At 52.9% G+C, this 16,607-nt stretch overlaps 6 protein-coding genes across 6 annotated transcripts; 3 read left to right on the forward strand and 3 right to left on the reverse strand.

Annotated features, from left to right (window-relative positions):
- Positions 1–146: 146 nt before the first annotated feature.
- Positions 147–3,478, reverse strand: COCVIDRAFT_33655 (hypothetical protein; the record flags this gene model as incomplete). Its single annotated transcript, XM_014705831.1, has 2 exons — positions 147–1,326; positions 1,389–3,478. 2 exons carry the CDS (start codon positions 3,476–3,478, stop codon positions 147–149), a joined length of 3,270 nt encoding a protein of 1,089 aa, XP_014561317.1.
- An 830-nt stretch (positions 3,479–4,308) lies between these two features.
- COCVIDRAFT_12039 (hypothetical protein) lies at positions 4,309–4,902 on the forward strand (the record flags this gene model as incomplete). Its single annotated transcript, XM_014705756.1, has 1 exon — positions 4,309–4,902. One exon carries the CDS (start codon positions 4,309–4,311, stop codon positions 4,900–4,902), a length of 594 nt encoding a protein of 197 aa, XP_014561242.1.
- Positions 4,903–5,852: 950 nt separating this feature from the next.
- On the reverse strand, positions 5,853–6,215 carry COCVIDRAFT_86940 (hypothetical protein; the record flags this gene model as incomplete). The annotated part of the gene is made up of 1 exon (XM_014705832.1): positions 5,853–6,215. One exon carries the CDS (start codon positions 6,213–6,215, stop codon positions 5,853–5,855), a length of 363 nt encoding a protein of 120 aa, XP_014561318.1.
- Positions 6,216–11,927: 5,712 nt separating this feature from the next.
- On the reverse strand, positions 11,928–12,793 carry COCVIDRAFT_33656 (hypothetical protein; the record flags this gene model as incomplete). The annotated part of the gene is made up of 6 exons (XM_014705833.1): positions 11,928–11,962; positions 12,015–12,227; positions 12,282–12,407; positions 12,508–12,523; positions 12,622–12,678; positions 12,791–12,793. 6 exons carry the CDS (start codon positions 12,791–12,793, stop codon positions 11,928–11,930), a joined length of 450 nt encoding a protein of 149 aa, XP_014561319.1.
- Positions 12,794–13,248: 455 nt separating this feature from the next.
- On the forward strand, positions 13,249–14,518 carry COCVIDRAFT_86926 (hypothetical protein; the record flags this gene model as incomplete). The annotated part of the gene is made up of 3 exons (XM_014705834.1): positions 13,249–13,271; positions 13,322–13,851; positions 13,905–14,518. 3 exons carry the CDS (start codon positions 13,249–13,251, stop codon positions 14,516–14,518), a joined length of 1,167 nt encoding a protein of 388 aa, XP_014561320.1.
- Positions 14,519–15,533: 1,015 nt separating this feature from the next.
- COCVIDRAFT_86794 (hypothetical protein) lies at positions 15,534–16,599 on the forward strand (the record flags this gene model as incomplete). The annotated part of the gene is made up of 2 exons (XM_014705835.1): positions 15,534–15,687; positions 16,415–16,599. 2 exons carry the CDS (start codon positions 15,534–15,536, stop codon positions 16,597–16,599), a joined length of 339 nt encoding a protein of 112 aa, XP_014561321.1.
- Between the last annotated feature and the right edge of the window lie 8 nt (positions 16,600–16,607).

Here is a 16,607-nt window from a genome sequence, read left to right on the forward strand (position 1 = left end):
CCGACAAAAAAATAGTGTGGCCATGAAGAGTAGACAAAAGGAAATAATAATAATCGCAACGTGAATAATAGAGCGAAAACGGATAGAGAATGGTACAGGGTATATGCAGGCAAATACATAGTGCTCCTAAAGAGGACTGCACATCATTAGTTCTCCTCCATCAATGCTTCTTGGTCTCCGGTTTCGCGCCAGTCGCGCGAGAGCTCGGACAGACGCTTGATGCCAGCAATGCGCTCTGCCCAGAGAGACTCGGCTGGAGACCTGAATGTATAGGCTCGTTGTGATGAAATGACGCCAATGGCCTGAAGCACTGCCTTGCGCGAATCCCGCCCAAACACAGCGGGGTGGTTGATCCACTCGAGGCTGGATTCGAGTTCGGCGTCAAGGGCATGCATGGTTCGTACATCAATTCCGGCGGCGGGCGTAAAGGGGCTGTCAGCGTGTGGTGAAGGTGTTCGTGCCCGAGGGTCCCCACTGGCGCTGTGCGTCGTGGGCGATGCTGATCCTGTGCTGCCGTTTGCACTGGATGGGTCGTTGCGTCTGTGGCCAGGGGGTGGAAGTGGGGGCAGACCACCCTTGCCCAGTCCTTTGAGGATACTGCGTGTTTCCGTGAGCAAGTGATGGGCTCGTTCGTGCTGGCCTCGTGAGACAAGCGTCAGTGCGCGTGTCAACATGTCTGACGTGAGCAACTCCATACGTCGCTGCACGACATGTGGATGAGGCGGAATCGGGGGTGTCGGGGGAACCGCGGTAGAGTTCTTCCTTGTGCTGGAAGGTAGTAAAGTAATGGCTAGTAGTGATGGCCGCGGCAGGTGCGCTAGGGAGCCTTCTCGAAGAATATCACCATATGTGAGATCAGCCTGGATCAATGGTACTTCTTCAACACTGAGTGTGCGTGAGTCGTCCTGGTCAAGTGGGCCTCCAAGGGCTTCAAGGCCGGATACAATCGTCTCCCAAGGATCCTGGGGAACCTGCTCTGGGGAACCAGTGTCTGGCGCAATGGCCAATTGCACCAAAATGTCCCTCTTGTCACCAAAGCGCAAGTCACCCAGCGAGGCTTCGGCGTCTCGTCCAGTGGCTCGTTTGGTAATGTGCAGCGCGCCACTGATCTTGACAAACTTGGCAGGAGAGCCTTCTGGTAGTCGTAGTTTCAGCTTCACGTTTTGATGCGAAGTCGTCTGGAGAGAGCCCAAGCATCCGGCTGCACACTCGCGAAGCATCATCCAGTCCTTGACGTAGGTGTAAGACGCCTTGGTCCGTGTCGAAAGTTCAATCATTGTGTCAGGCTTGTGCGTCAGTCCTAGGCCAAAAGAGTGAATGGAGACCCTGGAGAGAGCACGTCAGTACTGCAAGGTTGTATTCGGTATGATATGGGGACTTGGACTTACTTGGCAGCCTCGGCGCGCGACACAACAAAGTCGACGCTTTCGGTGTCTGAGACAGACGAGTCGCTGATGAGGAGAATAGACGAAAGGGGGTTGCTCGACTTGCGTTGCATGAGCAAGTCCATGGCCACGTTAGCTCCATCCACCACATCTGCACGCAGGCTCTTTTGTCCGACTGGGCGTATGGAGTCAAGCACCTTTGACCAGTCTCTCCACACTTTGCTGGTCATGCCGACAATGGGGACGCCGCCGCCGCTTGAACCAAAGGTGACTAGACCCATGCGATCACGCTCGCCGAGGTTGTTTACCAAGAAACGCAACGTGTCACGCAGCAAATTGATTTTCAAGCCTTGCATGGACGAAGACACAGGGATAACGACGACAATGTCGACGGGGACATGTACCGAGGCACCAAGGCGGGGTTCTGGCATGCCCGCGCGCGAAGTGCTGTACTCTGTAGGTGCCGTCATGGTCGACCTGGCTGCGCCGTAAGAGGAATTGATGGATGAAACTCGCTTCGGTCGACGGTAGTCGTCCTCTTCTGTTCCAGAGTTGTCCTGATCGTACTCGGGCATGCGGTTGGCGACGGGAAAGTCCAGACGAATGTCCATGAGGGCGCGGCGCCACAGCTCTAATTGGCTGGGGTCCCGGAACTGCAGATGAAAGGCCGGAAGTTCTGCCACGGAGAGGCTGAGTGTTAGGATCAAGTTGTCGGGCGAGTGTTCGACCTGGTTGAGGTGCTTCTTGATGAGGATGGAACCCTTGAGAGTGCATTTTGTCTTTTTGGTGGGCGATGCACCATCCCACTGAGGCTGGGTAATCTTCTTCTCTTTGACGCAGATGAGCATCTCAGAGAAGAGATAGCATTCGAGTTCCTGCCATGACTGACGGTCCTTGCCTACACGGATGTGGCCGTGGAGTCGCAACTTGCCGAAGCGCGAAAAGTCCAAGCCGTGCCAGTTGTCAACGCGGGCATGGAGATCCTCTGTAATCTCGTCCAAGACCTCTGCTGGTTCGTATTGGGGCTCGGACGGTCTGTTGTTTACAGGCGACTTGCTACGGGTATAACTGCTCTCAGCAACACTGGCGACTGAGGGAAGGGCAGGAGCACTGCGCATGTCCTCCGGGTCTGGGCGCCATTTTCCCTCGACAACCTCGACTGTGACGAGGCAAGTAAGGCTCTGCTGCTGTCGTGATCTGCTTAGTGTGGGGAATTCGCTGCGCACAGTGACTGTTGGGGCGGGGATGGGGCTCTTGAGCATGGCGCGCGGGCTGCTGAGGCTGGTTTCCATGGACTGCACATCGTAGTCATGCCGCCGGCCATCGTGTGTGGGGGCATAGTCATTGGATGAAGCAAGTCCTGTAGCGCCCGAGTCGCTGCGGCCATGAGCACGGGAGATTGAGCCACCTCGATCTGAGCCACGGTCGCGGCTGTGACTGCTATCCCGCTGGCGGTTGTGGTGGTGGATAGAGGAATACGAGGCCGAGGCATTGCTGCCATTGCGGGGACGGCCATGGGACGCGTCGTCATGCCGCCGGTCGGATGAGACGGTCTGGCTGTCCCACGGGGTGGGGGTGTTTGAAGCGCTCCGGTGGCCGTCCGAGTGCTGGGACGGGGCCGGGTCGCTCTGGACGGAACGCACAATGGTTGAGAGTTTCTCTGTCCCCACATCAGCATGGCTACTCGGCACAGCTTCTGGCGACGGCCTACCCAGATCTAGCACGTTTCCACCTCTGCTGGTGTCAAGCGCTAGGGCGGCGTCGCATGTCGGGCAATGCTGCGACTCAAACTCGCGAATGTACTCGTAGAAGCATGCCTCGTGCGACACATGGCCACAGGACAGCTGCAGGATGCGCTCACCCCGCAACGTGTACTCAAGATTCTCCTCGCAGACGCAGCATTCGCTGCCAATAAAGGTCCTCTCGCGGCGGGTCCGACTCTTTTCAATGTCCATGGCGCCCGTGCCAGCTCGGCCAGAGCGGGGAGGGGGCGCCTGCGAAGCAAGATTGACGTCGGAGCGATGGCCGTGGGAGTTGAAAGACTTTTGCGTGTGGCCGCTGCGCGAGTTGGGGCGGAACCCTAGAAACGACATGGGCGCGCCTGAGCCCCCAGACAGGCCGTGGTGGAAGTCGGGGAGGCGGTGGAGTCGCCGGGCCTAGCAGGCGACGTCGAGTGGAGGACCGGTGGTGGATTGCGGGCGGTAATGGTGGTATTGGTGGTAATGGTAGTGGTGGTTGTGGTGGGAGGTGGGTTGGGGCAGTCGAGAGGGAGATGGTCGAGGGTTGGAGGTTGGAGGAGGGGTGCGGGCAGCAGGCAAAGAAAGGGTAAACGGGCAGGACATGGACGGGCAGGGCTGGCAGCTGGATCGCCTCACGCACGTTTCAGCATGGAGAAGGGCAGGCGGAGGATGGTCGAAGAGGCGGCGGGCTGGGTGGACCTTTAGGTTAGAGGCTCCAGGTACCGGCAAGCTGCGTGAACCGGGGTATTGCCATTGCGCCCGACACGCGATTCGAGCCGTGGCACACGGACGCCCATGGAGTAAGTCGACGGCCAATGCAGCCATGGAGCGCACAAGAGAGTGCCCCGAAGCGGATGCATGCTGCTGTCTGCAGCAGCTCGACTAGGGCTAGCGCTGCAGCGGGCCTGTCTGTGCCTGTGGGGGGGGTTCCCTGTGGGCATCCACCTGCTGTATGTATGTGTGGTGTGCGTGATGGTGTGCGTGCGAGTGAATGAGTGTGTGTGTGTGTGTGTTTGCAACCACCGCCCGACGCATATCCATCTACCCACCCAATCCCTGTACGGGGCTCGACGGCGGCGCCCGGGCCCTGGCGAGCGACGACGTGCCGGCTAGCGGGCGAGGCCAACCATGGGCAAGACCTGCCAAGGGCCGGCAATAGGGAGGATTGGGACTCCTCGTTTGTTATGTTCCATTCCCTTTCCACTGATTCAGCCGCTACCCTGCTGCCCTCGTCCGTGGCCAAAGCCATGCCCATGCCCATGCCCATGCCCATGCTGGCGGGTCAGCGACCGTTCGCAGTGCGAATCCCCCTCGGCCTGCTCGACTGGCCCGCGACGGCGGCAGAGCCAGCGAGCAACAGGAGAGAGAGCCCAGTCAGGAGACGGGCCCGCCCAAGAGCCTCGTGTGCCCCAGCCTGGCGGACGCAGACGGGCGACCACACAGTCAGACACCGTACTGACCATCTGCCTACACACAGACACACCCACAGACTACGACACACGACAAGACAGACAGGCGACATGCACATCGCCGTCGCACCTTCTCCTGGCCTCCTCTGCCTGCTTCTGTGGCTTGCCACTATACATGGCGCTAGAAGCCTTCGTCGGCTTATTGGAATCGCCCTCCTCTCCCGCCGGCTCGCCATCGAGTCAGGCTCGCCTGGCAAACTTTTGCCTTGGGCGTGCATACGACGGACAAGCTCCGCTTCTAGAAAACCACGCCCGTCCACGCCCGTCTTTCACCCAAGACCCGTCCCTGAGAACAGACTCGATCCCTGAGAGACAATAAACCCATCCTGCACTCAACACACACGGCTCCCAAGTAAGCAAGCGAAGCAACAAAGTCAGGTGACGCGACCTCCTTGACTGCTTACATACATACATACATACATACATACATACATACATACTACTCCTCCTCCTCCTCCTCCTCCTCCTCCTCCTCCTCCTGCATACTTACATAGACATCGCTGCCATCGATCGCAGCATCTCTCTACACCTGCCCCATCGCCCCTCGATGACGATGTGGTGTGGTGTGGTGTGGTGGTGGTGGTGGTCCCTGGATCTTCCGGCCCCGTGCGGGTCCTCGCGCAGTCGCCAGCCTCTGGCGCCCTCCTCGATTCGTGCACATGATGACGGAATCACCATAGCCGCCATCGCCAACGCCAGCCTGCTCTCTCACCCACCACTTCACTATCGCAACAACTTGATCTTCGGATCTACAGCAGGGCACATCACCGACTACCGACCTTTAGGCCTCCACTCCCAACCTCCAAGCTCGCCTTGATTCAGGCTATCCTCTGTTCAAAGTCATGCACGCAACAGAATCCCCACCCCGACCGCCCACTTGCCTCGTATCCTCCCCGCCGCCAGTCTAGTTTCGTTCGTATCTCCAAACTGTACCCTCTTCAGGTAATGCATGCATTCTTCTTTTCTTCCTCCGCCCTATCCTAATGAGAGAACCTTCTTCGCCCTGTTTTTTTTTTCTCGCCGGGACTGGTGCCGATTCGCTCTCTGCATTAGTTGCTCAAGCGGCATCCACTTGGCGCCAGCAAGTGGGCTGTAGACTTAGAGCCATGCAGAGCCAACCGCTCATCGTCCGCAAAAAGACTCATTGGCTATGCACAAGCGAGACAAGGTCCATGTTACATTATTACCGTATGCCTACGTGTCTGTGTACTGTACGCCAGTGTGCACTCTAGCGACTGTTTTCTCAATGACAAACCGACTCAGCGTCCAGAACGATATCTGAATCGCACATGCGGCACGCCTCGCTTGCTGCGGATCATTCTGCCGAACTGATGTGTACAGTAGTCTCGGGATGCTTTCCTCGACTCTTTCAAGCACTTCTGCCCAACACGGGGCACATGTTCTTCAAGGCCATCCAGGACATGGGCCACTTTCAGAATTCGACTACCTGCACACATCCAGCTGGTGCCGGTACCGCCCATGGCACTATCGTGATCGTCAAGCAAACTCGCCGCTACTTTCTTCTCTCTCACACAACCGTTCTTCCCGTTCAACGCAGAACTAGTAGGAAGCCGGCTTGTCAAACCTAGTCTCCAAGAGCTTCTACCAACCAGGGCAGGCATCTATCCTTAGACTCGTGCTACTGTGTCCGCTTCTTCCTTGATGCCGCGTCCCTTGTTTTCATTAACCGACTTACTGCAATACTGCACTCATCATTGGACAGCCTGGCGTCCTCGCTACACATTTACTATCACGTCAAAAGGGGATCACTATTGAAAGAACAGGATCAGGTGCGCCATATGGTCCGAGCGTTTTCCACGTGGCTGCTTGGCCGTTTGGCCTAATTTGGACACATCTGATGTCATCTTGTAATGGCGCCTTATCGCTTGAGATATTAGCCTTTTGAGACGACACACTACCGACTGAAAAGGGGCCTTGCGCGGGTGTCGCAACATCGGTACACCAGTACAGCATCACGGCTGTGTGCCGTTATACAATACCGGTGTCACTTCGGTGCTCGCATACATCCCATGTGACTCGTATTCCAAAACCAACGCTACCACTCACTACGCCAGTTGCAACTCCCCCAAACAACCGCCCCATTGGACCCTCAGCAGCTTCAAATTCTCTATCTGAGTGGGGTAACTAACCCAGGTGTCCCTTGCTTTCAAGACGCAGAGCTTCGAGGGAGCAGCACAATACGATGCACCTGCAGCAATGCCTCTGGGCTACTTACTAGGCTGACCCTGCATGCCTAGGCAGCCACCGGACATTTCTGAAAGAGGGGTATGGTCTGGTTCCGGGACGGAACGTTTAGTTCAGCAGATACGGTCGGAGACGACTCCGCTTACAATTTTCAACCATGGTTCGACTGCCCAATCGTCTTCCTAGGTACCACCCCCAGGGGTCGTGTCAACATTTTACACAAGCACTGCGGAATCGAGACTCAGGAGTATCCTAAACGGGCATCATCTGGTGTAGATTTCTTGGGCATTGATGTACGGTTGAGGAATAGCTCAAAGTCACCAAGAACAAGCGGCGGTGGTAGTGGTGATGGCGACTGCAAACATACATGGCTCAGCTACTACTCGTGACTACACAGCACGTATGCAGCGGTAGCGTTTTGTCACGTCCAAGGCTGCTGGATTTACCAAAGCTGAAGTATTGTGACCGACCTCAGACAGCTTACTGTCCGATGTCCACCACACGGCTCAGGTAATGCAGAAAAACTTATGCAACATGACAGTGTAAAGTTTGGCACTTGGAACCCGACATCATGGGATACGTCGGGGCAATCACCAGGAGAGCGGCTCTACTCTCTTTTCATCCTCATTCTTGAGTCTTGAGCCTGCACACGCAAGTGTGAAAGTCGTAGTAGTAGTAGTAATACTACACCCATCCTGCTATTCAATCGCAAGGCACTAGCCCAAAGCGGACCCTCAGCCCTGGCACTGCCACCCAACAATCTCTCCATGCTTACTGTACGCAAACCCAAGTTGGTTGGCGATGTACAGGTCCCTGTAATGTCTATAATGGTCTCAGGGATTGGCGCAACGTTGGTGCAAAATCTAGACTTTGTCTGGGAGCTTGGGAGGGGGACAGCTGTATCATGCTAGATTCCATTGCCACTCATCCCAAGCTTTGCAGGCTTCCCATGGAAATTCTCCGATGCACCCGTTGATTACTTAGGGCTGGCATCGATGGTGCAAGTCTATTATCCCCGCCACGTGTGCGGAGGAAAAGCAAACCTTGTTGGTTCAATATTCTTGCTGACCAAACTTAATGCGCACGCACTCCATGTAACGTTCGTTGCTTATCGACTACGTACGGTTGACCATCGCCCAAAGCTTAGCTAATGTCGATCTACTGTATGACGATGCGACAACAGTGCAAGCCATCGCACTCACTTAGATCTAACGCTTCTCGCTAACCGAGTCAGCTGTTCAAGATAAGTCCCGATCCTCAAAGACGACCTTTGCATTTGGATCGATTGTAGATCCGACCTGTCAATCTATGGCATTGCATCACTTTCGGATTACACTAAAGAGAACCTTGATACATAGCAATGGTCTAGACTAGATAGCCCAGAGAGGCCCCATGTTTGCCTGCAATGCGAAACACATGGATCATGGTCCCCTCAGCCACCGCGTCCTTTTCATCTCGTCAACGCATAATTCTCTGTCGCCTTGAATCTGACCAGTGCTCCTTACAGCCACCTTAGCTCCGTCTGGATAGCCGTTGCCAACGTGTATTAATGGAATAAGGCTGACCTTACGTGTGGCACTATTGCAGGGCTGTACCTAGTGAGACAGCCACTCGGCTATTAATACCACGCTACCTCTCCTTCGTCGCATACTGGTGGGAGAAACTTTCTGGGGAGCAAAAAAAAAGACAACAATAACGATAACAATATGGAAATGCTACAAAAACTCCCCGATGACGTAAGTTTTGACTTTGCCTAACATTTCTCCTATTTTAGCCGGGTATCACCTTCATTTGTATCGGGTTGTTGTTGCCCTGTACTCTTGATGCAAGCCAAACTATGCCATTCTAATTTTATTCTTTACGTTTCTTTTCATCGCAGCTGTCAAGAACATCTCTTACAAATCTAGGTTTGTCTGCCCTGACCCTGTTGCATTAATCACCAGTTCTCAGCCCAGCAAGGGTTTTCCTCTTCCCCGCACACACAAGAAAAGAAAAGTCACAATAGACTTGCAACGCGTGGACAGTGACGCTGACATATAGTCTAGGAAACTGAATATACAATCCCATTTGTTGGGTTTTGGCTTGTCTCAGCTACATCCTTGCAACAGCTGTCATTTGTCATGTACCTTGTAAAGGTATATGTCCTCGGCGCACTTAACGTATCCCTCCCATCTCCCTCCCGCTGATACCAGTTTCCGAGTCTCAGTATGAACCAGCTCCCTCAAGAATAGCCGGGGGTCCTAGGAACCACGTTGGTCACGATCGGGATCGTGACAGCGGAAGCACCAAGTCATGCTACACGTTAATACAAGTAGTAATGGTATAAAACGCACATTAACAGGCACAATATTCGACGCAAAAATATAGCCTTTGTATGAACATCAAGTTTACAAATCCTCTCGGCACAAATCCTCCCGCATCCTTCTCAACATCAAACACCGCGACTTAATAACCCTGATCGCCACCAAACAAGTCTCTCCGCAGAATAACGAAGCATAATTCCCCGATATCACACTGCATACAAGAAACATAGCCATCGGGATCGTCGATCCTCCGAATATGTAAAGTAACACGAAGCTGCACTAACCCTCCTCCTCCCCGCCCTTCCCCGTCTGACATCCGACATCCGCGCAAGAGCAAAACCCGCGATAGTGGAAGAAAAGAAAAAGAGAGAGAGAGAAAGAGAGAGTAACGCCGTAACTGCCCGATCTACCCGTCTTCCCCGGTATCAGCTAGTTCGCATCTTCACATTTTGATACCAATCAAGTGCAAGATGCGCATGTCTCTACACTTATTTAAGCCCATACCCCCAGGGGAGAGCGCACACGCGGATGCCGTCATCCGCAACACTATACCAGAGAACCAAGCAAAGCCAACAAGGAAACCCCGTGGCCCTCGACCGCCGCGTCATCTCATACCGGCTTCATCCGCACCATCCACGACGACGATGCCAACCAGTGGGGGTGCAGTCGGAGTCGGAGTTGGGGGGGCTATGTGTGGGGGGTTACGGAGGCACTCCAACAACCACCATGTCCATATACGATGACCCTTGCACTATAACTACTACCGCACTTGACCTACAATGACGAGTCATTGTACGATCGTATCCTAAAAAGGGTATCCGGGCGGTGATGATGATGCTCGTTAGCACGGACGAACATCGCCTTTTTCCCCTCTCTTTCTGTCTTTCCCATTTTCTTGGCTACGTTTGTATGCTTACGCAGGGAAAGATGTAGCGCGACTAGGTTGTTAAGGGGGTCAGGGGGAGCACGTACGTACTTCGTGTGCACGTGTTGTAACACAAAAGGGAAACTAAGTAGTAGTGCCGTGATCTAAGAAAGAGAGAGAAAAAGCGTAATAATGCGATGCTAATACGTGCGGGTTTTCTCCCCGTTGTTTCCACTTCGTTACATATGTGGGGGGGGGTTTGGTCTTTGGGCACTAGATTGTTAGTGGATGCAAGAAAGGGAAAGAAGAAAAAATGGTCCTACCGAGACAAGTGGAGAAGAAATAGATGAATAAAATCTAGACTTTTATCTTATTTGAGTTTTCTGCTATATAGTATGGTAACTGAGATTTACTATTCAAGGGATGCCAGACAACCTCGAACATGCGTTCCCACACACACACACACACTATGAGGGGGGCGGGGGCACAGACGATAATCTTGAAACCACGGCTTTCTGCCGTGATATTGGGTGAGGTAATTTTATCACCGATCCTTCTCTCTCTCCAAAACAAGAGACAAGAAAAAGAAGGACAAATCACATTCCCGAGGAATGATTAACAAAACGTCACATATAACCCTCATTCGCTAAATTTCTCGGAGGAAAATCGGGGGACCCAACGTCGTCCGCACCACCACTCGTGATTTGCAAAGGCCCCCTGACCTCAACCTCGTGTTTATTCATGTCTATCAACCCATCTGGGCAAAAACGGGAAAACGGGAGCCCGAACGGCGAGGTAACCTTTGCCAGCCCAAAACAACCCGCCGTACAACTCTGCTTACATACTTGAGGCAAAGCTTTTCTTTTTTTTTGTAGTTTTAGATGAGGATTTGCGCGGTTCGGCAGTTTCTATCTTTTCTCTTTCCAAATGCGGAAGTGTCAAGTAAGCCGGGTATGTACTTGTAAGCAAAAAGAAAAGAAAAGAAGAAAAGAGCAGATTAAGTTTTTGATCTACATTTGCACACGATATACACACACACACACAAAGTAACATACATTACTCAGATGCAACGCTTAGAAAAACGTACGTCTCTTTGGGAAAAAAAAGCTGAAAGGAAAAGACTCCACACATTACCTCCAGCAATCAACAATTTTTCTTCTGTGTATCAAGGAACCCGGAACTCTCCTTCCCCCTTCCTTCCGTTCACCCCTTCCCTCCCCCCCCCTGCCCTGATGTACATACAATAAATAACACTCGGACAACACGTCCATCTTTTACCGCAAACAAACCCAAAGAAAATCCAACAAAGACATCATCGTGATGAGAGCTTTGTCCCTTTTTTTATTGTTCGTCGTGCGAGTCGCAATCACACCGGTCGAGAGAGAGAGAAGATCGCAATATACCGTTTACTAGCCCCATAAATAGTAAGTCAGCATGTCAATACGAGAAAAAGGTCCATTAAAAAAATGAGCACAGGGCTTTCCTTGGTCTTTTCGGGAAGGGGAGTCAGACTTCCCCGTTCAGAAGGATCCCGTGCAGTGCCGTTCAGTCTTGTCTTGTCTTGTCTTGGTGTCCTGAGCTGAGCTGACCCACACATGGCCAAGAAGAGTCCAAGCTCACACCTGCTGCACCGCCTCATCAAGGGCCCTGCAGCAAACTGTGGCTAAGCCATCTTTTTTTACTAGAAAGAGCCTTGCCCTGTGCGAGGTTACCCACTTTTTCTAGACAGAATCAACACAAAAAAAGGCACGTGAGAATGAATTGAGTAAGTAGGTTAGGTATTTGAGCCGTCTCTCAGAGATGCTGGCAACACAACCAAACCAGCTCGCCTTGCTAACAACTGGATCCACCGTACAAAGACACGAAAAAGCCCAGTTTGACCCTTGGCTCATCGCTGTCAACCCTCGGCCGTCTCACTGTCATGATGCATGTATTCGTTCAAACCCCGCTATTTCAAATGCTTATTTCTGCATCATCAGCTGGACGAACTCGTTGTCTGTCTCGTGTCAGTCTGGTAAATAACCAAGCATAAATTCTCAAACACATACAGTCGATACGGCCGTCACCGTCCTGATCAGCCTCCCGGATCATCTCGTCAACCTCGTCATCGGTCAACTTCTCGCCAATGGAGGTCATGACGTGGCGCAGTTCAGCAGCGGAGATGAAGCCGTTGTTGTCGCGGTCAAAGACCTTGAAGGCTTCCCGGATCTCCTCCTCGGAGTCGGTGTCCTTCATCTTGCGGGCCATCATGGTGAGGAATTCTGGCATCAAGTCAGCGAAGCCTTAATGGGCCTAAAGTCGGCAGGCCGACATACCTGGGAAGTCAATGGTGCCATTGTTGTCAGCATCAACCTCGTTGATCATGTCCTGAAGCTCAGACTCGCTGGGGTTCTGGCCGAGCGAGCGCATGACGGTGCCGAGCTCCTTGGTGGTGATTTGGCCTGTGGCGCAACGTGGTCAGCCTCGTGTCCTGTTTGTATCGGGGGGTAGTGGCTTCGGCGCAAAGCATGCGAGCGTGAATTGGGCACAGGGGGCACTGACCATCGCCATCTTTGTCCTGCACAGGAAAACACATGTTAGCAACATGTCCACGAAGCCATGGACGGGGTGCTAGGCAGCCGCGCGTCAACGACGAGAAGAGGGGTAGAGACTTACGAAGAGGGAGAACGCCTCCTTGAACTCGGAGACTTGCTCCTCAGTAAGAGAATCGGCCTGGAGTGTTGTGTCAGCGATGCGCGATGGGGGCGTGGGTGGGGGGCCGCAGTTGTGTATAGGAGGGCGGGGTATGTTTTGGCAGAAAGCGAGGAAGCGCGGGGCTACAGACCATGGCTGCTAGGAGGGGTGCGGGTGGTGGAGGTGGGAAGATGGGGTGGTGGTGGTCAGGAACTCAATTAAGGGGGTGCCTGGATGGGAGCCAACTGGCGATATATAACAGAGGGCGCAGGTGCGGTGTGAAGGAGGTCTCTAGGCGTGTTTGCGGCTGGAGAAGATGGGCTGAAGTGGAGCTGGACTGTCAGCCAACCGGCCTAGTGCCGCCTCGCTGTTGGGAAGGGGCCACTCGCTGCCGTTTCAGGCAAAGCGCCCCCGTTGCACAACCACTGCCCAGACACACGGCCACGATTGCATGCGCCTCACATCAGACGCCCGTCCACCCTCGCCCACAGCTGCCCTGGCCGCCATACGTCCATACGTCCCGACTGCATAAGTACCTACACTCCCGCTATACATAGCCCGCCTAGAGCTCTACCATGACACAGCCCCGTTGACCCTCGCCAGCCCATCATGTGGCGGGACCGGACCAACCTGTATGTCGCCAAAGCCACGCTGCCTCGCTGCTGCTGACGTAGCCACCTAGCTTTATTTCGTACCGCCAGTCGTACTCGCACCACCCCCAGAAGAAGAAGACACGCTATGGTGTCCCCGGCTCCAATGGCTTTGGCGACAGCAGGCGCATGTCCGAGGAGCGCCAGGGCCTCATCCCAGCCTTCGAGGACGACGGGGATGCCGTTATAGAGATGGATCTACTGCCGCCGCGCTGGCTTGACATGCAGGACGAGGTCACCCAGCACCTGGCAGAAATAGCAAAGCAGACGCGCAAGCTCGACCAGCTGCACCAGAAGCACGTGCTTCCCGGCTTTGATGATGAGGATATCAAGAAGCGCGAGGAGCGCGAGATTGAGCAAATCACCCAGGCCATCACCCGCCTCTTCCAGAAATGCCAGCAGGCTATCAAGCGCATAGACATCATGGTCCGCGAGGCCAAGCAGCAGGGCAGCATCAACCAGGGTGAAGAGGTCATGGCCCGGAACCTCAAGATCTCGCTTGCCTCTCGTGTCGGCGAAGTGAGCGCCATGTTTCGCAAGAAGCAGGCTGCCTATCTGAAGAGTGAGACTGTTCCTTTGTCCTATGCTACATGTCATGCTAATGTCTTTCCCTAGAACTCCGCGACCTCGGAGGCTTCACTTCGCCCTTCCGCTCTGCCACGCCGGTACAGAATCCCTATAATGACCCTGCGCTACAAGAATCCGATGCCGACCGTTCCTTTTCTCAATCCACACTACTCCAAACGAAGCAACAGCGCATGCGCCACGACCCGAACGAAGCTTTGATAGCTCAGCGGGAGCGTGAGATTGAGGACATTGCTCAAGGCATCATCGAGCTGGCAAATATCTTCCAAGAGCTCCAGACCATGGTCATTGACCAAGGCAGTATGCTGGACCGAATAGACTACAACGTTGAGAACATGTTCAGAGATGTCAAAGAGGCGGATAAGGAGCTCAAAGTAGCTTCTGGGTACCAGAGACGAAGTGTAAAGCGCAAGATCATGCTGCTGCTTGCCATCCTCATTGCGGGCGTATTCATATTACTATCGCTCAAGTTGAGCAGGAAAGGCGGCGATGGAGTGTCTTCTGTTCCCAAAGTTCCAGACGTTCCGCCAGCGGCGGCAGTAAAATCCAGACGGCAGTCAATAACGATGCAAACGAACAGGATCTGGCATAGAAGAAAACGGCGGTTGTGGCAGGACCCCATACGAGACCCTTTGATCCTCTAAGGGCCATTCTTACATAATTATAGTAAACAATACCTAAATACTTCGTACCTTGTCTTCTTACTTTCCTGCATGTGATGCTGGTCAAAATTGACATGTTGATTGGCAAGTCAGGCTTGTCCATACGAGCCTGGTATTTGGTTGTTAATGGTGATATGAGATTTGGATGCGTAGCATCTATCATGCCACATACTAGATCATGTATACAGCATTTTGACTCTTGTTAGAATGGTTCAAAGGAAAGCTTTGTCAAAAGGATAGCTAGTATCTCAATTTTTCTTCCCAAACAAAACCCGTTTATGGATTTGCATGACAATTGCACTGTTTTTCATTGCATGGACAGGCTCCTTGTCGACATATCCTGTATCTCGTAAACTTTCATGAAAGTGACAGAATAAACAAGTAGATGAGATATTCATATGGAGGCAACAAGAAAGGCATGTTCTTTCTAGATACAGGAGACAAGCGTGCTGGGGATATGGAGAGGAACGAAGAAGATCGGAGTTATGGAGGAAAATCGGGAAGGAAATGATATTGGGTAGTTGTATTTTTCCTTTACTCAGAGCTGCAACAGCAGATTTTCGTACTCTTATTATATTAACAGAAAGATGTAATTGACTCTGTCATCATAATTGTATCCCATGCCGGACTGATTTTGAGCCATCGTCTACTGGATTGAAATGTCGCTGCCTTGTCCCCAAATATTGGAAGGATTATGGCGATACAGAAAACGATATATTAGGAAGCATTATGCGCCTTGAATCCGCCTCGCATCAAACCGAAAAGCCTTGGCTCAGATGATTGGTAGTCAGAGGACTATATGCCCATGCAACCGTGCCGCATCAGCCTGCGCAGTTAACCGCCCGCCCTCCAAACCTTCAACTTCTAACCTTTACTTCTTTCAATACTCTCTATTTTTCTTTTCGCCTACAAAGTTTTGAGTAACAAAAGGCGTTATTTTCGTCATCGACAATAAATCTTATTCATTCACAAGTCGTTTCCTTACGGACCTACAACCATGTCACCAACCAATACACTGCTTAACCTAATCTGCGCACATCCTTACCAAACGATAGTACACGCCGCAAATGGCGCCATCTTGCTCGAACCAAGGATATTCACCGTACCCACCCTCTGGGCATTAGGCTTCGAGCAAAGAGGGCCTCGCAGAGGTCTAGCACACTTGTATCGACTTCACGTATTCTTACTGACAGAACTCAGACTCAACAGCTTCAGCATGGATGCGAATCAAAGACAAATCCTCTACACAAAATATGTATTCCACGCTTCAAAGCGGGGCAATGGGCGGCAAGAGTGTGAGTAGTGTTGATATTGCAGTACGAGCTGGAGCTATCCTCTTATCAGTAGCGGCGTGGCGTAGAGGCCGCCACTAAGCACAACGTCATGTACTATGCTAGAGAACTGGAGTATGCTGGAATCGTCTTTGCGCTGGCAAGGCTGAACAAATGTGGCGTCATGCTTGCAGCCAACCAAATGCAGCGTCACGCATTCACCCCTCACCAGCGTTGAAAGGCTAGCCTCAGCCTTGTGTTGAATATCAGCCTGTTAGATAAGAACTGGTATTCTCCGCGTTCTTGGTTGTAATCACTAACGCAGCTCTTACTACCTTCCACCACTTGAAACAGTTTCCGATATCTAACTTCGTCATGGTAAACGTGACAGCCGCTTCCGTTGCAGCTACGGCGCAGCCTCTCATCGACTGGGTAGCAGCACACCCGGGCCAAGCAGTTCTCTACACAGTCAACGGCGTTGTTCTTCTTGCGCCTGCTGCCGCCACTGCACCCATCTTCGCTGCGTTTGGGTTGACTGCTCTAGGACCTGCCGGTGGTACGTCGGCCCGAACTCGTACTCATACTACTATATACTAATAGACAACAGGTTCCCTTGCCGCATCTACAATGAGCTACTTCGGTTATGTCCCGGCAGGCGGCGTGTATGCCCTGGCACAGAGTGCTGCCATGGGAGGGTATGGCGCTGGTCTCGCTGCTGGGGCTGCACAAGCAGGTGCGGTGGTCAGCTCTGGGCTCACCTGGTTCATGGGCAGAAATAACACTGGTGCCTAAAAAGCCAT

The sequence above is a fragment of the Bipolaris victoriae genome (genome assembly GCF_000527765.1).
Source record: "Bipolaris victoriae FI3 unplaced genomic scaffold scaffold_6, whole genome shotgun sequence".
In the NCBI taxonomy this organism is placed as follows: domain Eukaryota; kingdom Fungi; phylum Ascomycota; class Dothideomycetes; order Pleosporales; family Pleosporaceae; genus Bipolaris; species Bipolaris victoriae.